The sequence below is a fragment of the Notamacropus eugenii genome, chromosome 6, assembly GCF_028372415.1.
Source record: "Notamacropus eugenii isolate mMacEug1 chromosome 6, mMacEug1.pri_v2, whole genome shotgun sequence".
NCBI classification, from domain to species: domain Eukaryota; kingdom Metazoa; phylum Chordata; class Mammalia; order Diprotodontia; family Macropodidae; genus Notamacropus; species Notamacropus eugenii.
The window spans coordinates 148410524-148433213 of NC_092877.1; the positions used below are offsets into that span (position 1 = coordinate 148410524).

Consider the following 22690-nt stretch of genomic DNA (forward strand, 5'->3'; position numbering starts at 1 on the left):
TTACACCTAATCCCAATGCTACATAAAATATTTGGGAAAATAGGCGAAGAAGGAGTCCTAACAAATTCCTTCTATGAAACAAATATGGCACTGATACCTAAACTTGGAAGAACTAAAACAGAGAAAGAAAATTATAGACCAATTTCCCTAATAAATACTGATCCAAAAATTTTAAATAAAATACTAGCAGAGAGATTACAGCAATATATCACAAGGACCATACACTATAACCAGGTGGAATATACACCAGGAATGCAGGGCTGGTTCAATATTAGGAAAATGATCAATAACAATATCAAGAGAAATCATATGATTATCTCAGTAAATGCAGAAAAAGCTTTCGACAAAATCCAGCATCCATTCCTATTAAAAACACTAGAGAGCAGGGAATAAATGCAGCTTACCTTAAAATGATAAATAATATTTATCTACAACCATCAGCAAGCATTATTTGTAATGAGGGTAAGATAGAAGCCTTCTCAAAACAATCAGGGGTGAAGCAAGGATGTCCTTCCTATCACAATTATTTAATATTATACTAGAAATGATAGCTAGAGTAATAAGAGAAGAAAAAGAAATTAAAGGAAGTGGAATAGGCAATGAAAAAACAAAATCATCACACTCTGAAGATGACAGAATAACATACTTAGTGAACCCTAGAGAATCAACTAAAAAACTAATGGAAACAATTAACAACTTTAGTTAAGTTGCAGAATATAAAATAAACTCACATAAGTCATCAACATTTCTACATATTACCAATAAAGTTCAGCAAGAAGAGACAGAGATTCCATTTAAAATAATTGTAGACAATATAAAATACTTGGGAGTGTATTTCCCAAGACAAACTCAGGAATTATATGAACACAACTGAAAACACTTTTCACAAAAAGAAAAGTCAGTTCTAAACAACTGGAAAAATATTAACTGCTCATGGGTAGGCCAAGCCAATATAATAAAAATGATAATTCTATCTAAATTAATCTATTTATTCAGTGCCATTCCAATCAAACTATCAAAAAATTATTTTATGGAGCTAGAAAATAATAATAAAATTCGTCTAGAAGAAGAAAATCTCAAGGATATCAAGGGAATCAATGTTAAAAAATGCAAAAGAAGGTGGTCCAGCCATACCAGATCAAGACAATCTGGTACTGGCTAAGAAAAAGAGTGGTAGATCAGTGGAAAAGATTAGGTATGAATGACGTTATAGTAAATGAACATGATAGTAATCAAGTATGTGATAAACCCAAAGATCCAAACTTTTAGAACAAGAACTCATTATTTGACAAAAACTGCTGGAAAACTGAAAAACAGTATGGCAGAAACTAGGTATAAATGAATATCTCATACCATATAGCAAGATAAGGCCAAAATGGGTATACGATTTAGACATAAAAGGTGATATCATAAGCAAATTAAGAGAGCATGGAATAATTTATCTGTCAGATTTATGGATAAGGCAAGAATTTAGGACACAAGAAGATTTACAGACAGCATTACAAAATGTAAAAGATAATTTTGATTATACAAATTAAAACGTTTTTGCAAAACTAAAGCAAGGAAAATTAAAAGAAAGACAAACAACGGGGGAGGGAGGTTTGAGGGATTTGCAACAAATATCTCTGATAAAGGCCTCATTTCTCAAATACGTACAGAACTGAGTCAAATTTATAAAAATACAAGCCATTCTCAAATGATAAATGGTCAAAGGAGATGAACAGGCGGATTTCGGACAAAGAGACTAAAGCTATCTACAGTCATATGAAAAAATGCTCTAAATCACTAATGATCAGAGAAATGCAAATTTAAAAAAACTCTGAAGTTTCACCTCACACCTATCAGATTGGCTAACATGACAAAAAAGGAAAATGTTAGTGGGGATGTGGGAAAACTAGGACACTAATGCATTGTTGGTGGAGATGTAAAATGATCCAACCATTCTGGAGAGCAATTTGGAACTATGCCCAAAGGGCTTATGCACACACCCCTTGATCCAGCAATACCTCTGCTAGGTCTATATCCCAAAAACATCTATAAAAGAGGGGAAAAGACCTGTTTATACAAAAATATTCATAGCAGCTCTTTTTTGTGGTGGCTAAGAGTCAGAAATAGTATATAACTGAAACAGAATATTGTTATGCTATAAGAAACAACAAGTAGGATGACTTCACAAAAACCTAGAAAGATTTACATGAACTGATGCGTAGTGAACAGAACCAGAAAGATATTGTACACAATAATAACAATATTGTCTGACACAGAACTGTGAATGACTTAGCTCTTCTCAGCAATACAGTGATCCAAGACAATCCCAAAGTTCTCATGATGAAGCATACTATCTGCCTTCAGAGAAAGACCTGGTATTATTTGAATAGACTGAAGCAAGCTATTTTTCACTTCCCTGTTTTTTTTAAAAAAGACTTCATGTACAAAATGACTAATATGGAATCTTTTACATAATTACACAAAGTATTACTTACTGTCTCAGGGAGAGGGAAGGGAGAAAGGGAGGAATAGAATTTGGAACTCAAACTTCATATAAAAAATTAACAGAAAAAAATTCATATTAAAAATGCTCTTATCGATTTCATTATCAGTACTATATTTACTATTAGTAATATTTTGGGGTTAATAAAGTTCCCTGCAGCCCAGTAGTACTAGAGGAAATGAAGTTAGACTATTGGGGCTGGGGGCAGCTCTATTAGGATTCCCAGTGGAAAGAAGCTGCCAATTATAGATCTGTCAGTTTGTTTAGGATATACATTCAAAACATGATCTACAAAAAAGATGTTTCTAGGATACCACAGGAAGTATTTTATATGGATAGAGGAGAACATCACAGAGGCCATATTAATTCTCAAGGGTTTTGGGATTCAAGACTAATCATATTTAAGGAGGTATACCTCTACTGAGTTCATTTCTTGGTAGTTTCACAGTTCCCCTTGTAGCCTTCTGGAGGAAAAAAATGCAGTTCAATTTTGCCATTCTTAGACAAGAGTAAAGAGTACGTTTGAATAATTCTCCTATTTTTTTAGGGTAGTCTGGAATTATGTTAATATCTACTCTGTCAGGGGATAAAATTCCATATTTTAATGGTTCCTCTTGGACTAATCTATTATACTATGGTTTGATTTTGCGTTCCAAGGATGCTACTTAACTTCTGCTTACCAGACCTGTGCATCATTTTGATCTTGTCCTTTAGTTCATGTAACAAATATGACTCAAAAGGTAGCTTGCCAAGCAAGTTACTTTGTCAGAAACTCTTATCTGGTGCAGAAGCAGAAGGACTTTGGTTTCAAATGGAAGCACCCCAGGGACAAGAAGCTCAATGGCAGATAATCGTACCACAAACTGATGAAGGTACAAATGTTAAATGGTAGGTGGCTACTTACGGAATTACGATATTATGGAATCTTGCTTAGAATTCATAGTTTTTCCCTTCCAATTAAAGAGCCTGAGATGTGAGCAAGACATTCTTCCCTCCTTTTGGTATCAAAACAAAGTCTATGTGGTTCTTTATCCCACAATATCTTTTAAGCAAGATACTGTAGGTGGGATCTAAAGAGTATAACCACCCAGATAGAAGATGGCCAGCAGGAGGCAATGCAACATCACTTTGTAGTTGATAAGCAGCTGGAAGCCAGCAGAGTATAAGAAGAGATTAATGGGCAGAGGGAGCATTCTGTGAAAAGAAACCCCAAATGTCATAATTAGTGTTCAAGAAAGTGAAGAGGTAGGACACAAATCAAGGAAGAAAAATAATGGAGATGAACAAATCAAAAATCCACAACCAAAGTCCCCAAGGAAAGTGTAGTGACAAAGTCAAAACTGGCAGGGTGGAGAAAATCAGCAAGATAACTCAGCCATGCCAGAGTTTCTCTGCACAGCCTAAGTTATAAAAGACCTCTCTGTAAGATACCAGCTCAGAGCAGAGCTTCACTTCTTTATCTTGCAATATTTATACAGATTTTATACTATTTATTTGCCCTGTGTGATTAGTTAACTCTTAACATCTATCTAAGGTAGCACATTAATATTTATCTAAGTGACATTACCTGTCCCTTCAAAAACAGGGTCAGTTTCCACCTCCATCCCTACAACTTCCCTAACAACTGTGACATCAGTGATGAACATGGATTGTCTGTAACATTTAATGCCCCTAACATTCATATGGCAATCAAGGTAACTTACGCTGTGTTACCATTCATCTCTCTGCAGATGTCTTATCCACTGAACCAGATTATAAATATCTAGATAACAAGGTTACTCTCTTAGCTTTAGGATCCGCACACCAAACATATCCTCAGCTTCCTCCACAACAACCTCTGGGTTTCAATCCTGGTCTATCAAGCCTTGAACCAGGTCTCCACACCACTTTCTAGCCACCTACACACTGAATGTATCCTCCTCTACTTCCCCTTTTCCAGCTCCCCTTTGCTTAATTATACTTTCTTGTATTTCTTTCCCCAGCATTTGGCACAAAGACTAGGATCTCTAAACATTCAGCGTTTTTGTTCATGTTGTCGATGAAGATACTGATTACAACGAAGATGATTGTTTTCTTTTTTTCTGGAATAAAATAATAAAGACACTTGTGACTCCAAAAAAAAAAAAAAAAAGATTCTTTAGTTGGCTCCCAGGAATTACTGCAGGACTTGGAAAAAGAAATAAAAATATCAGCAAGGAAAAGACAAAGTTAAATACATGCGGGGGGGGGGGGGGGTGCGTGGGTTGTGTTTAATTTAAAAAAAAACTTTGGCCAGGTGTAGAGGTTAAAGGCATGCTGCAGATGTGTTTCAAGAAAGCATCTAAACATGCGGCTCTGTCAGGAAAAGTGAGTCAGATTTGGTGTACTGCAATGACTCCTATAAAAAGAAAACGACATAAACCATATATGGCAAAAAGTATACAAAGATTAGCTTTGCCCCTGAATCATGTCAGCTCCCATAATGCTGACTCAAAGAATCAGAGTGAAAATGCAAAACCATACTGTCCCAATAACATATAAGCAGGTGAATATAGGTATGGTATCTTAACAGTAAGGAAGGGGAAAGCAATAAGAAAAAACCAGGAAGAACAAGGTAAAAAAACAGTGAAAAACGCTTGGCTTTCTAACGAGCTACTGGCTCCTTCTACATAAAATCCAAAATCACCCCGAAACAATTTTTTTTAGCATTGCACTGCATATGGCCAGAGGTAAGTTTTGATGTTCACAGAAAAGAATAAATGAACTGAATTTCAATACACAAAAAGGTCATATATGAAAAATGAAATTTATTGTGCATGAAGGTCAATCAAGGGTGAAAAGACAAGAAGGGGTAAGACTTTTTGTTTAATGCACATAATGCAGATGCTCAAAAGATATATGAGACTTGGAGTAGAAGGTGCCTGATTATAGATGTGGATTAAGCAAGAGAAGATCAAATTTGTGAATGTCTATTTGCTGCACCCCTCCAGTATACTCACTCACCCACTCACTCTCTCATCTCTCTCTCTCTCTCTCTCTCTCTCTCTCACACTCACTCACACACACACACACACATACATACACACTTGGAAATATAAAATAGAAAATTTTTTTAAGGATAGAGTTCCTTTCCTGTACATAACATAAAAGGTAATATTATAAAAAGATTTTATCTGCATTTCAGGGAGAAGGGGAAAGGAAAAGATATAACCAAAACAAAAATGTGTGACAACAAATATTGAGAATCTAGCTCCAGAAATAAATAGTGTAAAGGTGCTGTTATTATTGTTGTTTTGGCTTTGAACAGAGAGAGGGGGTGACTTACTATTTTATTGATCTAGAAAACTTCCTCTACCAGTACAGTTGAGCATCTTCTCTAATAACTTATAAAAGAAACTGTTATAAATATATAAGGATAAGAGCAATTCTCCAACAGACAAGAGTTAAAAACTATTATAAACAATATCTTCAAGTAATCTAAGATGAAAAGAATCATATGAAATAATGCTCAAAAAATCAGTCATAAGAGAAACAAATTAAAATAATTCTTTGGTTCCACCTTCTATCCATCAGGTTGGCACAGATGCCCAAAAAGGGGGCATTACTTACAATAATGTAAAGGAAAACAATTTTGAAAGAATTAAGAATTTTGATAAATGAAATAACCAATCATGATTTGGAAAAAAAAAAACCTAATGATAAGTCATTTTCCCCATTTCTTGGCAGATATTAGGGAAAAGAGACAACAAAGGAGACATACCTTTTCAAGCATGACCCAATGTATGATTTTCTTTTCTTGACTAATATTTCACAGTTAGAAATAAGACAAACTAGTTTAACAAACAGAGCAGTTATGTTGCTATTTTGTTAAATACATTGTGATACATAAATCTAATTATTTTCAGAGGGGTAAGAATTTATACATTCTACAATACATTAAAAATCCAGTTTCATATACAATCTGTTCTCTTTACTGAAATGCCTATTAGTTGATGTTGGCTTAAGGTTATAATGGTTTAAGTTCATAAGAAAAAAAAAACTTCAGAATAAACAGGAAAACGCTCAAATGAGATTTAATGAAGGGGAGAAGGCCTAAAACCCTTTAAAGATCGAATCAACCAATCACTATTTATTTACTGAGCACCCGCTATGTGCCAGGCACAGTGGTAAGTGCTAGGGATACAAAAAAAAAAGAGACAAGCCCCTGCCAACAAGGTGCTTTCTGAAGGGGAAAACAACATGCCAAGAAATATAAACAAAGCAAGCTATACATAGGATAAAAAAAAGAAATAAATAACAGAAGGAAAGCTAGAATTAAAAAGGGTTGGGGGAAGCTTCCAGTAAAAGATGGGGCTTAAAGGAAGTCAGGGAAGTCAACAAGGAGAGATGAGGATAAAGAGCATTTCAGACAGGCAGACAAAATGCCTAGGCCAAGGATTGGAGTGTATTGTTTGTAGAACAGCCAGGATCAAAGAATACGTGGCAAAGAATAAGATGTAAGAAGACTGGAAAAGTAAAAGAGGTACAGGTTGGTTATGAGGGGGCTTCCAATGTCAAACAGAGCATTTGAATTTGATCCTGGAGGCAAAGGGAGATAATGGAGTTTATTTAATACGGCAGGGACATTTTCAGACCAATGCTTTATGAAAATCACTTTGGTGGCTGAATATAATGAGAACTTTTAAAATACGAAGACAGCTTTCTATGGAAATAAGCAAGGCCAAATTAGATCTACCCACCAGTTCAAACTTTTAATGAAAAACAAAATGGTTGTAATCAATTCTCCATTCAAGCACCAAATCTATATTGTTAAAATACAGATCGGACCACAGCACTCCTCCATTCAAAAATCTTCACGGGATCCATTTTTACACAAGGATAAATTTTTAAATGCTTGGCCTGACATAAAAACACAACATGGTTCCCACTTAATCTTCCACATCTTACTTCATAATATGTCCGTTCACATAGCCGCAGTTCAAGTGAAAGCAGCCTGTCACTTATATCCCTAAATAAAACACTGTATATCTTTTGGCTCCTCATATTTAAACAAATGGTGCTCCTTGTCTAAAATGCAATGCTCTTGAACTCCGCCATATAAAATGTCTAGCTGTCTTAGAAGTATAGTTTGAGTGTGACCTTCTACATAAGGCTCTTCTTCATGTCATTGTATTTAGTATTTTCCACTTCAGTCACCCCGCACGCACGCACGCACACAATAATTATCTGCTAATACTTAATTTACATGGCGGTAACAATTTACTTTGCTTCTATTTCCTGCCAAGATGAATGACTGACCTTTACCTTGAAAAATAACAGAATAAATATAGCCAGTGAAATTGATACTTAAGGTATATATGAAGAAAATAATAAAGCACCTACTTGCCCAGGATGAATTCAAGTCACCCGTCCTAGATGAACATGGGTAATCAAAGAAGTAGCAGGTGTGTTTTACTAAACTCCTGTTAGGAATATATGACCATGCTAAATGGTAGAGAATGGAGAAAAAGAGGGAGGAAAAAATAAATTTCAAACTATAGGCCAATGAGCCTGACCTTGATTCCTGGGAAATTTCTAGAATGAATATTAAAGCGTTGTTAAATGCTTAGAAAGGGAAATAACACCATATTTGAAGACCAGCTACAATGAATACGTCTTAGACATTAAAAAAAATTAAGGGAGCAAATTAGAAACTGCCTATTAGACCTAATATGGGAAATAAGGAAAAAGTTCTGTTTCCACAGAGTTGTGACCTAGCATGGTCAGGTTAGAGGTCAGAAACTTGTGCGCAGAGTTGACAAGCTATTTGAGGGCAAGTCTATCAGAGAGGAGAATATGAAGTCACGTGGTCAGGGGATGGTGGGGCACAGAGTCCAAAATTCACAACGGTATAAAGGATTGGTCTGAACAAATTGTAGTCTTCCTGGAGCCTTCCTTGGAATCTACCCATTCATAATGAACATAGAAGGCACTCCCTCCTCCTGAGGAGGGGTGAAGTCAGCTCTGACCAAAGAGTTCACTTCCTCTGAACTCTAATAATTTTCCTTCATACGTTTTTGTGTATCAAGCGCATCTCTAACACCTATGGATAGGGTTATAGTTCATGACAAAACAAGAGATAACGAGGTACATGAGAGGTAAAATGGACAATTTTAATTACATAAAACTAAAATAATAATTTTACATAATCAAGTTAGCTAAACTTAGAAGAGAAACAGCTAAATGGGGGGGGGGGGAATGTGCAAAAGTTTCTCTGTTTAAGATCACATTGCTTCTACACAGCTGAATATCTAAAATGATAAGATGTGCCACTGTGGTCAAGCTCCAATGGCTTTTTTTTCATAGTAAAACTCAAAATGAACACCTATTTTTGATAGTAAATATCATTCAATAATACATTTGCCATTTGAGTCTCACTGCAAATTACTACAGAGGAGAAAACAATCTTTAATGTAATAGTAATTTCACCTCATATACTGTACATTCAGGGAAAAAAGCCTCTAAACTTTTTAAAATAATATAGATATACTATTAAACATATTACTTTAAAATTCTATAATGCTGAACTCCAGAGAAATGAAAAGTATAATCTCAAAGAAATATACATAAACTATGTAGCAAAAGAATCTTTAAAATCTGTGAAAAAAAAAAGATCACAATGCACAATGAACTGATTCAAAAGCGTAAAAATAGGTCTACTCCCTTAACAAACAGTCAAAGAATACAAAACAGGCAGTTTTCAAAGTAAAAACAAAAAAACAAGGTTAACAATAGCTATTTGAAAAAAGGCTCCAAATGCACTCATAATTGTAGGAAAACAAATTTAAAAAAAAAAAACAGAGTATAAACCCATAAGATTAGCAAATTTGACCCAAAAAAAGAAAAGAAAATCACAAATGCTATAAGGGCTGTGGGAAAACAGGTACATTAATGCGACAATGGTAGAACTGTAGTGGTCAAGGTGCTCTGGAAAGCAACTTGGAACTATTTCCAAAAAGCTATTAAACTGGGCATACCATTTGATCTAGCAGTTCTACTACTAGGTCTATATCTGCAAAGATTTAAAAGAAAAAGGGAAAAATCCATATATATATATACATATATATATATGTATATATATATATATATATATACATATACATACAAAAAATATTTGTATCAGCTCTTTCTACAGTAGCAGAGAATTAGAAACCAGGAGATGGCTACCATTGGGGGAATGGATCTGATGGAATACTATTGTGTTCTAAGAAATGACAAAAGGAACACTTCCACAGAGACCTAAAAAAATTATATGAGGTCTTATACGATATACAATAAAGCAAGGAGAACAATATGTATAACAACAATAATATAGCAAAGACAAACAAGTATAAAACACTGGGGACTTCTAACCTGCAGTGACCAACTGTGATTCCAGAGTACCCAGGATGAAACATGATACTCACTCCGTACAGAGAGGTGACAGTCTCAGAAATTCCTGATTGAGACATGTCATAAAATAAGCAGAAGAAAGACATTAAAAGGACAAGAAGATTAAGGTAAGGGTAAATATGGAGATCTATACTGTGCTTATACTCTATGAAATCTCTCACAATAAAGTTAAATACAAAATTATGAAGAAGTCTAACAGTGAGAAAACAATGGAAATGAGTATTCCAAATATGTAGAGGTCACCAAAGAGCCTAAGAAAGACTTAGCAATCTATAAAGCCTTGGAAATGGAAGGAAAAAAATCAACAAAACCACAGAATTGGCCACTGAGATTTATTGTCATATGAAATAATAGGAAAAACCCAATGAACTGTCCAATTTTTACAACTAACAATGTATGATATTGGTTTATTAATTTAATTTCTATAAGATTCAATATCATCATCTATAAAGTTAGGAAGCTGAATTATACGTATCTTGGGCCTTGTCGAGGTTTGAAATTACACACACACACACACACACCAAAAGCTCAGAGAAACTGGAAACGAAATAAAAGTAGAAAATAAAGTAAATATATGAGAGATTTGAATACCATGATAAGAAAATATCAAGAATGACCAAACAGTTTTTGGTGTTTTTTTTTTAAACAAAGTAGCTGCCCACAGATCCTACAAGGGATAATTTAGTAAACAGTGAATGTCTCAGATAGTTTTAAATTTGACATAAATCAGTATTTCTCCTCAAGATTCATTGTTGTTGTTCAGTTGTTTCAGTCATGTCTGACTCTTCAGGAGGAATAAGCTGATTTTGATGTGATGATGATAAATTAATTTCAGAGTAAAACAAAAGATCATCCTGGGAGAAAAGGAAAGGGGGGGGGGGGGGGTGCAGGGAAGGTAAAATAACATCACATGAAGAGCACAAAGACCTACCACAGCAGAGGGAAAGGAAAGAGGCAGGGGAGCGTTCCTTGAATCTTATTCTCATAGAACTTGGACCAGAGGGGATGACACACATGCTCGACTGGGCATAGAAATTTATCTTCCCTGGGGGTGGACAGGAGGGAGGACAGACAGAGGGAGGCAGTGGTCAGAAACAAAGCACTAGTGAGGAGGGAAGGGAGAAAGGAGGGAGAAAATCATAAATGGGGGGAGAAGGGAAAAGGACGGAGAGAAAGACACCTAATCATAACTGAGAATGGGGATGGCATGAACTCTTCCATAAAGCAGAAACAGACAGCAGAATGGAGGAAAAACCATAATCTTACAGTATGTTGTTCACAAGAAACAAATTCAAAGCTGAGAGACACAGGCAGAGTAAAGGTAAAAGACTAGAGTAGAATACATTATGCTTCTACTGAAGCAAAAAAAATCAGGGGTAGCAATTCTGATCTCAGACAAAGCAAAAACAAAAATAGATCTAATTAAAAGAGATAAGGAAGGAAACTACATCTTGCTAAAAGGTAACAGACAGTAAAGTGATATCAATATTAAATATACCCAAGTGGTATAGCATCCAAATTCTTAGAGAAGTTAAGGGAGTTACAGGAAGAAAAAGACAGCAAAACCATCCTAGTGGGGGATCTCAACTTCCCTCTCTCAGCACTAGATAAATCTAAGCACAAAATAAACAAGAAAGAAGTTAAAGAGGTAAATAGAATATTAGAAAAGTTAGATATGGTAAACCTCTGAAAAAAATTGAAGGGAATAGAAAAGAATATATATTTTTGTCAGTAGTTCATTGCACCTACATAAAAAATGACCATGTAGCAGAGCATAAACACCTCACAATCCAATGCAGAAAGAAATAATAAATATATTCCTTTCAGATCATGATGTAATAAAAATTACATGTAATAAAGGGCTATGGAAAGATAGACTAAAAATTAACTGAAAACTAAACAATCTAATCCTAAAGAATGAGTGTGTCACACAACAAGTCAAAGAAATAATCAATAACTTCACCCAAGAGAATGATAATAATGAGACAACATAACAAAACTTATGGGATGTAGTCAAAGCAGTTCTTAGGGACATTTTTTATCTCTGAATGCTTACATGAATAAAATAAAGAGGAGATCAATGAATTTGGCATGCAACTAAAAAAGCTAGAAAAAAGAATGAATTAAAAATCCCCAATTAAATACCAAATTAGAAATTCTGAAAATCAAAGGAGAGATTAATAAAAATGAAATTAAGAAAACTATCGAACTAAAAAATTAAGAGCCAGCTTTATAAAACAACAACAAGAAGTAGAAGAAAATGGTTAATTTGATTAAAAAAAGAAAAAAGATATTGGAGGTGACAGAGTATCCCGGGAGTTTATTGAGATGGGGACAGGAAGCTGACATGGTTGAACATGCTCTTTAGAAAGAGCCTTTTGACAACCGATAGGGAAATATACTAGAGTGAAGAGAGTATGAGGTAAGGAGAGTAATGAGCAAATAATTACAATAATTCAAGTCTGAGGTGATGCACAGATGAGGTCAGCACTGGCATAGTGACAGTGACAAAGGAGAAAAGGAAGAGATAGTATGCCTGCCTTGTTACAAAGGTAAAATAAACAGAATAATGTTTATAAACATACAAAATTAAATACATAAAAAGAAACCAATTATATTGAATACAATTAACAAAATACTTTTAAATACATTCACAGACCTTAAGATGAGAACCTCTGCCTTAAAGTTTATATTATACTTCTTTCATAGAAGTACATCTACTTAAAGGCCACTAGGTAATACAGTGAATAGAGCACTGGACCTGAAGTGTCAGTTAGAAGTGAGTTTAAATTATACTTTGAGCAAATCACTAACTTCCATCAGCTTCAGTTTCCTCATCTGTAAAATGTGGGTGATAGATGTAGCACCTACTTCTCAGGGCTATTGTGAGGATCATTACCTCTATATTCTCCACAGAATCAGTTCCCACGACAATCATTCCACTACACGCCAATAACAACCCATATAGACTACACAGACTACTAAAATAACCTTTTGATCAGCCTCCCCACCTTAATTCTCTCATTCTTCCAATCCTTCATACCTCTCTTCCTCATGATCTGATCATGTAATTCCTCTGCTCAAAACTTTTTAAATTCTATTGCCCAACAAGATCCTCAGCCTTACCCTGAATAACCTTTCAGAATGTATATAGAGAAGAGTAAAAAATGTTCTTCTCCCTTCTAAAATACAGTCAAGTTGAAGTATTGCTAGGGATATCCTTGCGGAATATCCTCCACTTCCCCATATTCATACTTTTGATAATACCTAGAATAACCTCCCATTTTGTCTACCTGTCTCAAAAGACATTTCCTTCTTTAAGCTTTCTATCATCTCTAGCTGCTCCTCTGGAACAAGTTAATGTTATAGCCTCACACCTCACATGGGACTTGGTATTTCAGGTAAATAATACATCCCATTTTGTATTAAAGGTGAATATAGTGCAAGACATACGCTCCAAAAAAGGAGAAAGCAGGTCTTATGTCTGAATCTCTCACAGCAGAAACTACATTACTATACACATCATAGATGATTAAAAAGGGTGTGCTAAATTGAACTATATCATCACACGAGGGAATTGTATCTATCATGATTTAATCTTTTCAGTGATATTGACTACTCTGAAGCAGCCTAAAAATTTCAAGCTGACTAAAAATTGGTTATTCTCACATCTGTAAAAATTAAAGAGAAAATTAAGCTGATAAATCCATACTGAAATTCATTATTTTTCATTTTCAATAAATATATTTCTTCTTTTCCAAAATAACATCGTAATAATTGTTACCTGGAATAGATTTCTGGGGTCCCTTGCCATTCCCCCTCTTTCTTTCCTTGGTTCTATTTCCCCTTTCTGATGCATACTTCAATTGCAAGAAATCTGAACCAATTATAAAGGCAATTTGCACTCTAAAACTTATTTTCTTTATCACTAAAGTATTTTAAAGCCTATGGGATTGCTCAACATGAAGGTAGATTCCTAAGGATCAGAACAGATTTTATAAGTAAGTTGAAAAAGCAGAAACAACCACCACCACCACAAGAAGTATGACGTACTATATCTCTGAAGACAACGGCCCGAAGCCGGTTAATATCCATGTCTTGCAGAAGTCTATCGAGATCTCTCACTGGAGATATGCCACCAGTTACAATATCCACCGGACTCTAAGAAAGAAAATCACAGAGATGTAAAAAAAAAAAAAATACATCATTCAAAGAACCAGAAAAGTAGCACATGGCACATGCCCATTATGAGCTCTCTTTTGTTTCTGCTTAAACACAGACACATGACACTACTGAATAACCAATCAACTAAGCAACTGATACAGCGAGAAAGGTATATCCAAAGGTATATCTATCCATATCTAAAGAAAGAAGCACTCTAGAAATTATAAAAGCAAACATTCAGAAAAGCAGAAAAGACTAATCAGGAATAAAATTTACCTTGCAGTTTGAAAACATAAATATTTAATATTATGCTTACAAGTGAAAGTAACTGCTTTAGGAATTCCAATAATTGTTTTACTATAGTTTTTACTGTTAAAGAAGTTCAATCATGAAATTACTGTATATATATATATATATATATATATATATATATATATATATATATATATATATATATATGCGCTTATCTACAATTCATTAAGCTATATGCTTGCCTTTGCTGCAGTCTTTCCAGCGGTTATCAAACTATGGGCTGTTTTATGTCCTTTTGCTGGGTCTCTGTTAGGTTTCAGTTGTGAATACTGCTGACATTCTAAACAATTTCTTACTGCCACCGCACAAACTATCAAAAAAAAAAAAAGGAGGGGTGGGTAGAAAGAGGAGAGGTAGAATTTGTGCTTAAAAAAAGGAAACTTAATTACTTGAAATGAATTTTTGTATATATACCAAAGCATAACATATATATATAATGTATATTACAATATGAATGAAAAATCTGAATATAACTATTGTGTATTATAAATACACATAAATACGTGTGTATATATGTATATATGTGTGTGTATATGTTAGAACTAACAGATCAAATTACCTTTAATAAATTGTAAGTCATCATTAGCCAACCCATCTACCTTGATGGTAGGTTGATATTTAGTCCAGAAACAAAATGAAAAGCCATCTCTTAAATTCCCATACTTTATAATCCGTAAAAACTAACAATTATTGCTACCACTGAAGGTGAGAAAAGTAAAGGAAAAAGGAAAGGGGAGAGTTGTGGCATAGCAAATTGACTCAAGGAATACCAGTGAGAGGAGACAATATTAGCAGCTTACATTTATCTTAAGCTTCACTTTTATAGAGGGCCATTTATTACCTCATCCCATCAACTATTGTCAGCTGAGCACTGATCTCTTCACAATGAAAATAATTCACACTAAAGTATAAAGAGGGTGGGGGCGGATGTACAGCCAGGCGGCATAGCGGATAAAGTCGGGCCTGGAGTCAGAAAGACATGAGTTCAAATCTGGCTTCAGACACGTAGTAGCTGTTACAACCCTGGGCACATCATTTAACCCTGTCTGCCTCAGGTTTTTTCATCTATAAAATGAGCTAGAAAAGTAAATAGCAAACCACTCTAGTCTCTTTGCCAAGAAAACTCCAAATGGGATAATGAAGACTCAGACGCACCAAAATGACTCGGCAACAACAACCATGGAAATCAAACATTTATAAGACGGATAAATCCTTGCCTAAATTCAGTTTCACATTTTAGAGGGCACTTGCTTCACGACTCTGGTGAGATCTTCCAGCATTATCCTCATGTAGGTGGGGGAAGGGAAAGGAAGAGAATGACTCTCTCAAAGCACTTACATAACTTGCCAAAGGCTAAAGTCAATAAATGAGCAGAATCCAGCTCAAACCCACAGGCTCCAACTGCCAGCTCAGGGCCTGGCCCTCAACTGGACATGGAACTGTGGTCTGGAAAGGATTCTGCTTTTACATACAGTGATGGACAAAAAAGAAAGCAGAGTCGCTTTCCACTTCCTCTACACAGGTAGGAAAGAGGAAAAGGAGACAGAGTCTATAAACTGAGTTAGACCTCAATTGTAATTCTCAGTTTTTTATTCCCTGGAGCTAACGGTGAGCGGACAAGGTGGACCACCCCATAAACTTGCAAGGACACAGAAATGGAAATAACACTAACAGTAACAAAAGTTAACATTTATATGATACTTACCATATAAGTAAGTCAGGCACTGTGCCAAGCACATTATAATTAATATATGCTTATAGAGAGGGGTAGCAACCTATTCATATCATTGATACCTTACCATGAATTCATTATATAATGTAATCAGCCCCTTGCTGATCTGACAGCACTCAAGGTTAATAAAGTGCTTTGCTTTGAGATAAAATAATTTTTCACTGAAGAAAATTCTAAAGATAGGTCAGAGTGAATGACCTGATGTCCCAAGTCTCTTTTCATTCTAACGAAATTGAAGAAATAAAAATGGGAGCCTCATATCTTCTTCTCCTATCCTCAGAGGTATATGAATGTTGTATCATTAAATAGAAACTAAAGATACTAGATAGACAGACAGATAGATGGATGGATGGATGGCTAGACAGATGATAGAGGATATATATAGATATACACACATATGTATGTATGTACAATATGAAAAGTATATCATATATACTTACTATACATATATAAAGATACTTTTAAAAGTAGTGAGATATATGGATATAGATAGATGCTTCTATCTATCTATCTATATAAGTATCAGAGCCCAAGTAGACTTTTTTCACTATATTCTCACAAAAAAGTGCTTCCTCTTCATTAGTTTGTTTGATTTTAAGAAATATTTTAAGCTATTCTATTTTAATTAATACACCAAACAATACATTTCAAAGTGTTTAAATAACATTAACTGAAAAATCAAAAAGCAAGATCTGTCCAACTCAATAATTTCACAATAACAGAATTTTTATAAATCTAAATTATGTTCCTCCATTAACATCTATTAAAATTTCAAAATGAGATTTACATTTTTTTTGACCCATACCTCTCCATTCCCTATCAAACTGTTTCTGTCCTAGAAACAAAGAGGATATTCATTAAACAAACATTATTTAACTCTTCTGTAAATCAAAAAATATTCTCACTGTTCTACCTAGAAAGTTGGTAGAAAGTGAAAAGTCTAACTTCAAAAAAGTGCAATACTATTACTTGAAAAGGTATCTAGACAAACAACAGCTATGATGAATCATATTTTTAAATAAATGATTAAGTATCCTTGGTAACTAGTACATTCATGACCTCAATGTAAATTGTTATTAGATAATACTTAAGAATAATACTGTTGGTCTTCAGTCTTATTTAAGCACATGTCATGATTATGCCTTTCTTTGCTCTCAAAAATTTGGGAACAAAGACAAATTTTATCCCAATATAAACATGTTAGTGGTATTTCCAACTTAATAGAGAATCACTTAAAACGTATTTATCAAATTCTTAACACGTGCATACCACTGGGCCTTCTCTGGAAATCAAAAAGAAACTGAGAAGTTTCACACTTACCCAGTCTGAGGCACTGCCGCAAAATTCCTCCCGATGACATATTTTTCTCAGCTTCAATTTCCGTAAAGCCAAGAGAACTTGCAAAAATTAACACATCTACAAGGCTAATTAACCTTTGCAAAAATGTCACAGAGGTCTCTATTGTAAGACCCTGAGTTGGTTCAATATTCTCCAACTCATGCTGTAAAAAAGTGAAGTTCAGTATTACAGTATGCCAAGTGTCATGAGGAAAAACATTTTTCATACAAATACTATACAATTTCTGAATTTCACAAAAAGCCAAATTTGCATAATATACAACACTAGCCTGTTCTCTATCACATCATATGTGCTATCACAAGTAATTAAAATAAAGTATACTGATGAAACAGGCTCTCAGTCATGTTCTCCCATAGTTACCTGACACTGAAACACACATACTTTTTATTCCTGGACTAGACAACATTTTCAAGAGCAGCAAAATACTTATGGCTAACTGCATTATAGTTTTGAAAAGTACACAAAAAACATACTCCTCAACTTCTACTATCTAAGGCTACTCATTTTTAACAAATAAAGGTGTATAACTAACGCTTGTTCACCAATGTTAACTAATACTGGAAGAACTTACTGTTGCAGATGTAGCAGCTGAAAGCAATGGCAGTATACCTCCACAAGACATGACCATGTTGTCCATTACTTGAGAGATGAGATGAATTGTGTTATGTACAAAGATGACATTATCGCTGCTATTCACAAAGTCCATAACTGTCTTTGTTGAATGGCTGTTAAAAGAAAAATCACATTTACTGACAAATCTAAAGAGAGGGAATCAGTTTGCCTACCTGAGAGAAGGAATGATAAAGCGTGGTTGTTACCTTGAAAGCATAGGAATGATGATGATGTATCAAACACTTGATGCTTCTGAACTTCATTCAGTGGAACAGATCACTCCTAATCAGAAACTATTCGTGCCATTTTGATTTTGAAGCATTAACAATATTAACCTTGCAAATAATACACAAAGTACAACCAAAACTGGATTTTGGAGAATAATTAAACAAATAGTGGTATTCAAATGAAACAGAATATTAATATGCTGTAAGAAATTAAGGACATAAAAAATTCAGAGAATCATGGAAGAGCTCTACGAACTGATGGAGAATGAAGTAAGCAGAACCATGAAAATAAAATAACACTGTGAAGGGAAAAGAGAAAAATGTGGATGAGACATTGACAAAGAAGCTTGGCCTTGGTGAAGAGTTGAAAAACTGCACCTCTCAACTTTCTTTGTAGAGGTAAGGTACTCTAAGTGAGGAAGACAGTATATAATATCAAACTTGGTTAATCTGTGGGGTTGCTTTTGCTGAACTGTTACCTGTTGCCCTGTCCCACTATCCATTGCTTTTTATTTTGTTACAGCTCACAGGATAAACAGAAAGGAATATGTTTGGAAATGGAGGTATTAAAAAACAAAAGAAAGATAGCAATAAGAAATTTTAAAATTATAATATTATTTCTACTAACTTCCAAAACATTATCACAGCAAATGCCAGAAACAGGCAATCAATTACAACAAATACAGTACATATGCAAATAAAATAGGAGTTATCAAACACCAGAAAATTCCTTCACTTCATACTGATTTTAACATGCAGGACAGCGTATTATCCTTATCTTTCATTTTTATAATATACAGTACAACTATAATGATTTCTGAGGCCAAAGGTTTTATAACCTTATCATTACACACTACTCATGCAGGGCAACTAACACAATTTGAAATGAAAATTCATGTCTACATTAGTGCCTAGTGATATTCTATTTTTATCAGTAACCTCTAAAATAACAGAGAACATAAAATTTCAGTTATGCATCATGCTTATATCAAACAAAAAAATAGGATTTAGTGAACATCTGAAAAATGTACCCAAGTAACAAACCTTCTCCACATCTGTATATCTGTTTCTATGGAGAACAACAAGTCTGTGAGCAAACGCTGATGCATTTGGGACCATCTGAACTCAGGAATACGAAACATAGTAGATCTGGAATCTCTCCTTTGTCCACTGGCTATAGCTGGTGGTATTTCTTGTCCTATTTGTTCCTGTTCTCTTGATGTCTAAGTAGAGAAAACATAAACATCAATCCATCTTCAAAGAAAATAATAGCAAAAGAAATACCTGAGTAAGCACAAAAGGATAAACAACCAGTGACTGCTGTGCAATCCAGTTTCGCAGACATGGCCATTTAAAAACTGACGTTATCGATGGTTATTACATAGCAACAACATGTTATTTAAGAACCATACTCTTCTCTAATAACTATACAGCTATGTGCAAGTTTCCATATGCTATCAATCAGTGATAACCAATTCACTTGTAACTGTATTATCAGTTTTAGCCTAGATAAAAGCAAAATCAGTGCTTCATAACCTATTTAACCCTATCACCAGATAAGAGAAATAAGTAATGCCATCAGGAAGCTAGCCTAAGGTACCGGTTGGATGGAGGGAACATCCAAGAAGAGAGTGAGAAAGTACAAATGAACAAACATGACTTGACGGCACCTGTTGACACCAGCATAAGAAGAGTTTTAGCCTGGGGCAGGGGAGGGGAACAACGCACAGATTTTATTCAGAAATCTGAAAGCACAATGACAAGAAGCTCTGCAGAAAGGAACGCTGCTGTAATCAAACACTATACATACGGCTGCACAGTAGGAACAACTTAAGTGTGCCGTACCTGTCCAGTTACACACGACTGTTTGTAATTCCATCTGCAATTTTCTTGGCAAAGATACTCGAATGGTTTGCCATTTCCTTCTCCAGCTCATTTTACAAATGAAGAACCAAGGCAAACAGGGTTAACGGTCTTGTCTAGGGTCACATAGCCAGGAAGTGTCTGAGGACAGATTTGAACTCAGGAAGATGAGTTTTCCTGACTTCACGTCAGGCACTCTCTCCACTGTGCCATCTAACTGCCCAGGAACTATTCAACAGGACAGCAAATATTAACTGACCAAAACAGTAAGAGAAAAATCTGTTCAAAAGAATGACTTTCAGGCAATATTTTTTTTTGTTGTTAAAAATTATTTTGGTGCTTCTGAAAGACATGTTCTAGTTGCTTGCACTCAGAAATACAGATGCTCTTATAATCTTAGGAGACAGAAGAAAAGGTAAGTGAGTATATGTAGGACAAAAGAGAGAAGAATGAAAAAAGAGACATCATAAAGATCAATCTAAATAAAGAATTAAAAGAATATCCTTTCAAAAATAATGTATTTTATAACTGAGGTCATATGCTGACAGTACAGAAAAAATGACGCCATGTTCGCCCCTTTCCGTACCTCCTCCAAATTTTAATGATTACCAGAGGAAAGGGAGGGAAGAGAATCAAAATTTTAGGAAAAAGAAGCCTGAAATCTAGGGGATGGGAAGAAGGTGGGACAAAAAGGGGCACTGCTGCCAGGCAATCTAATTTAGTCTCCTTCCTTCCTACTCCTACCCCTATCTGTTGTCTGCATATATTTTGAAGGCCCTTGGGTACTTAAAAAAAAAAACTAAAAGCACCAGATAACACTATCACCTAATTCTAGCCAAGCCATTTCTTGTAGTTCCAGTCAAATGCTCCCAATAAAAATGTGTAAGTCTCCAAAATTCAAATCTTGGGGCAACTATCTCAATCTGCCATGACTTAGAAAATGCAATGAAAACCATATACTTTATTCCTAATAACAAGGTCTTGTATACTGGGTATTTATAAGTTTTATGATATTACCGTCTTCCATATGCAGAGCAATTAACATTTCTCAAAGAAGTTTCACTTAATTATTTCATTTAAACCTAAAAATAACTTTCAGCATAGAGCTAGGAGAGAACTTAAGAGGCCATCTAATCCAGAACTCTTCCTTTACAGATGGAGGACCCTGAGGGTCAAAATCAGGTGATATACCCAAACTCTCAGAGGGGAGATCACAGAGATGGAATCCAATCTGAGTCCTCTTCCTCTCAATGCAGCCTTCCTCACACTGTGCCATACTGCCTATCATAAGCAGGGTCAATATTATTATCCCATTTCAATTAAACCAAAATTTTACCAATGAGAAAGCTAGGGCTCTGGGGAGTTACCTGAGTTGTTCAAAATGACATTTCAACCAAAGTCTAGATTCAAAACAACTTCCCTTTATTCCTAATAAGCTATGTCCACTATAATATTCTCTTCCCCATTAAAATCAGACCAAAGACATCAAAATCTAAGACAGTCTGAGGATACAAGTGCTACCTTCAATACATAAAGGAAAAAATTTTCTAGGAGTCTCTGATTTTCTTCCATTGGAGAATTAATTCCCTCATGAAATGTCTTCAAGGCAGGCAATGTTGGTGTTACTAGAAGAATGTTTCCCTTTTAATAACAATTTCCATACTAGTAAAAGTGGGCCATCCCATCCCCATTTGCTCAGGATTACTATAAGAACCCAGAGAAAAGAAAGTAGTCATATGCCTCTGGGGATGAATAAAGGTCAATAAAAGTTAGGATACTACATGTGAAGAAAACATCTGGAATAAATATTAGGCCTTTCACATTTATAGCGATCTACTAGAGACATTCTCTACTCAGGATTTTCTTTATCAAGTACATTAGTTTTTGAATCCACTAAAACAAAAATCTTTTATTTTAGGCTAGAATTTATACAACAGTCTGTAATTCAGAGTGTCTCTTAACAAGCCAGGCTAACTTCTTTGTGATAAACTTATGTTTTTTTGAACACTTAAGCACTAATAAGTGTGGTACTGTACATATTTACAAGTATTGAGACTGACACAGGAAGCATGACTTTTATATCCCTGAAATATCAGTTCCTAGTTCCACCATGAGTTAATAAATGTTCATTTTTGTTTTCATTGTAAGCAAATCTCAGATTTCATGCCTTATTCAATACATGATTCTAGAGGAGCTAATGTGAAATCCTTACGCCTAGAAGTCTGTAACATAAATAAGGCTTTCCTGCTGGCCTAAAAACCTTGAATAATTAACATCAAAGGTTGAATTACTTTGGGAAGCCCCACACATAATAGCCTATGGTTATTATTTTTGGATGAGCCTGGAATTCCATTAGGATTACCCTTGGTTGAGATCTATTGGGAAACCATGGGTGCTCCTTGGCATAAGAGGACATGTGCCCAGGTACCAAAAGGTACCTACCCTATTGTACAGAAAGCACTTCGCACTGGGTACAAAAGATAACCTAAAGATTTTGTCCATACCCTAGTTGGATAGCTC

At 34.9% G+C, this 22690-nt stretch overlaps 1 protein-coding gene across 4 annotated transcripts in view; it reads right to left on the minus strand.

Annotated features, from left to right (window-relative positions):
• The window catches only part of LRBA (LPS responsive beige-like anchor protein), a 783746-nt gene that overhangs the window by 570692 nt on the left and 190364 nt on the right, over positions 1–22690 (minus strand). For all 4 annotated transcript variants that reach the window (XM_072621222.1, XM_072621224.1, XM_072621221.1 and 1 more), the window contains 5 exons: positions 19352–19530; positions 18040–18193; positions 17430–17610; positions 14560–14687; positions 13955–14062 (listed from right to left, as the gene is read on the minus strand). In XM_072621222.1, coding sequence (XP_072477323.1) covers positions 13955–14062; positions 14560–14687; positions 17430–17610; positions 18040–18193; positions 19352–19530 — 750 coding nt within the window. The remainder of the gene's footprint in view (positions 1–13954; positions 14063–14559; positions 14688–17429; positions 17611–18039; positions 18194–19351; positions 19531–22690) is intronic.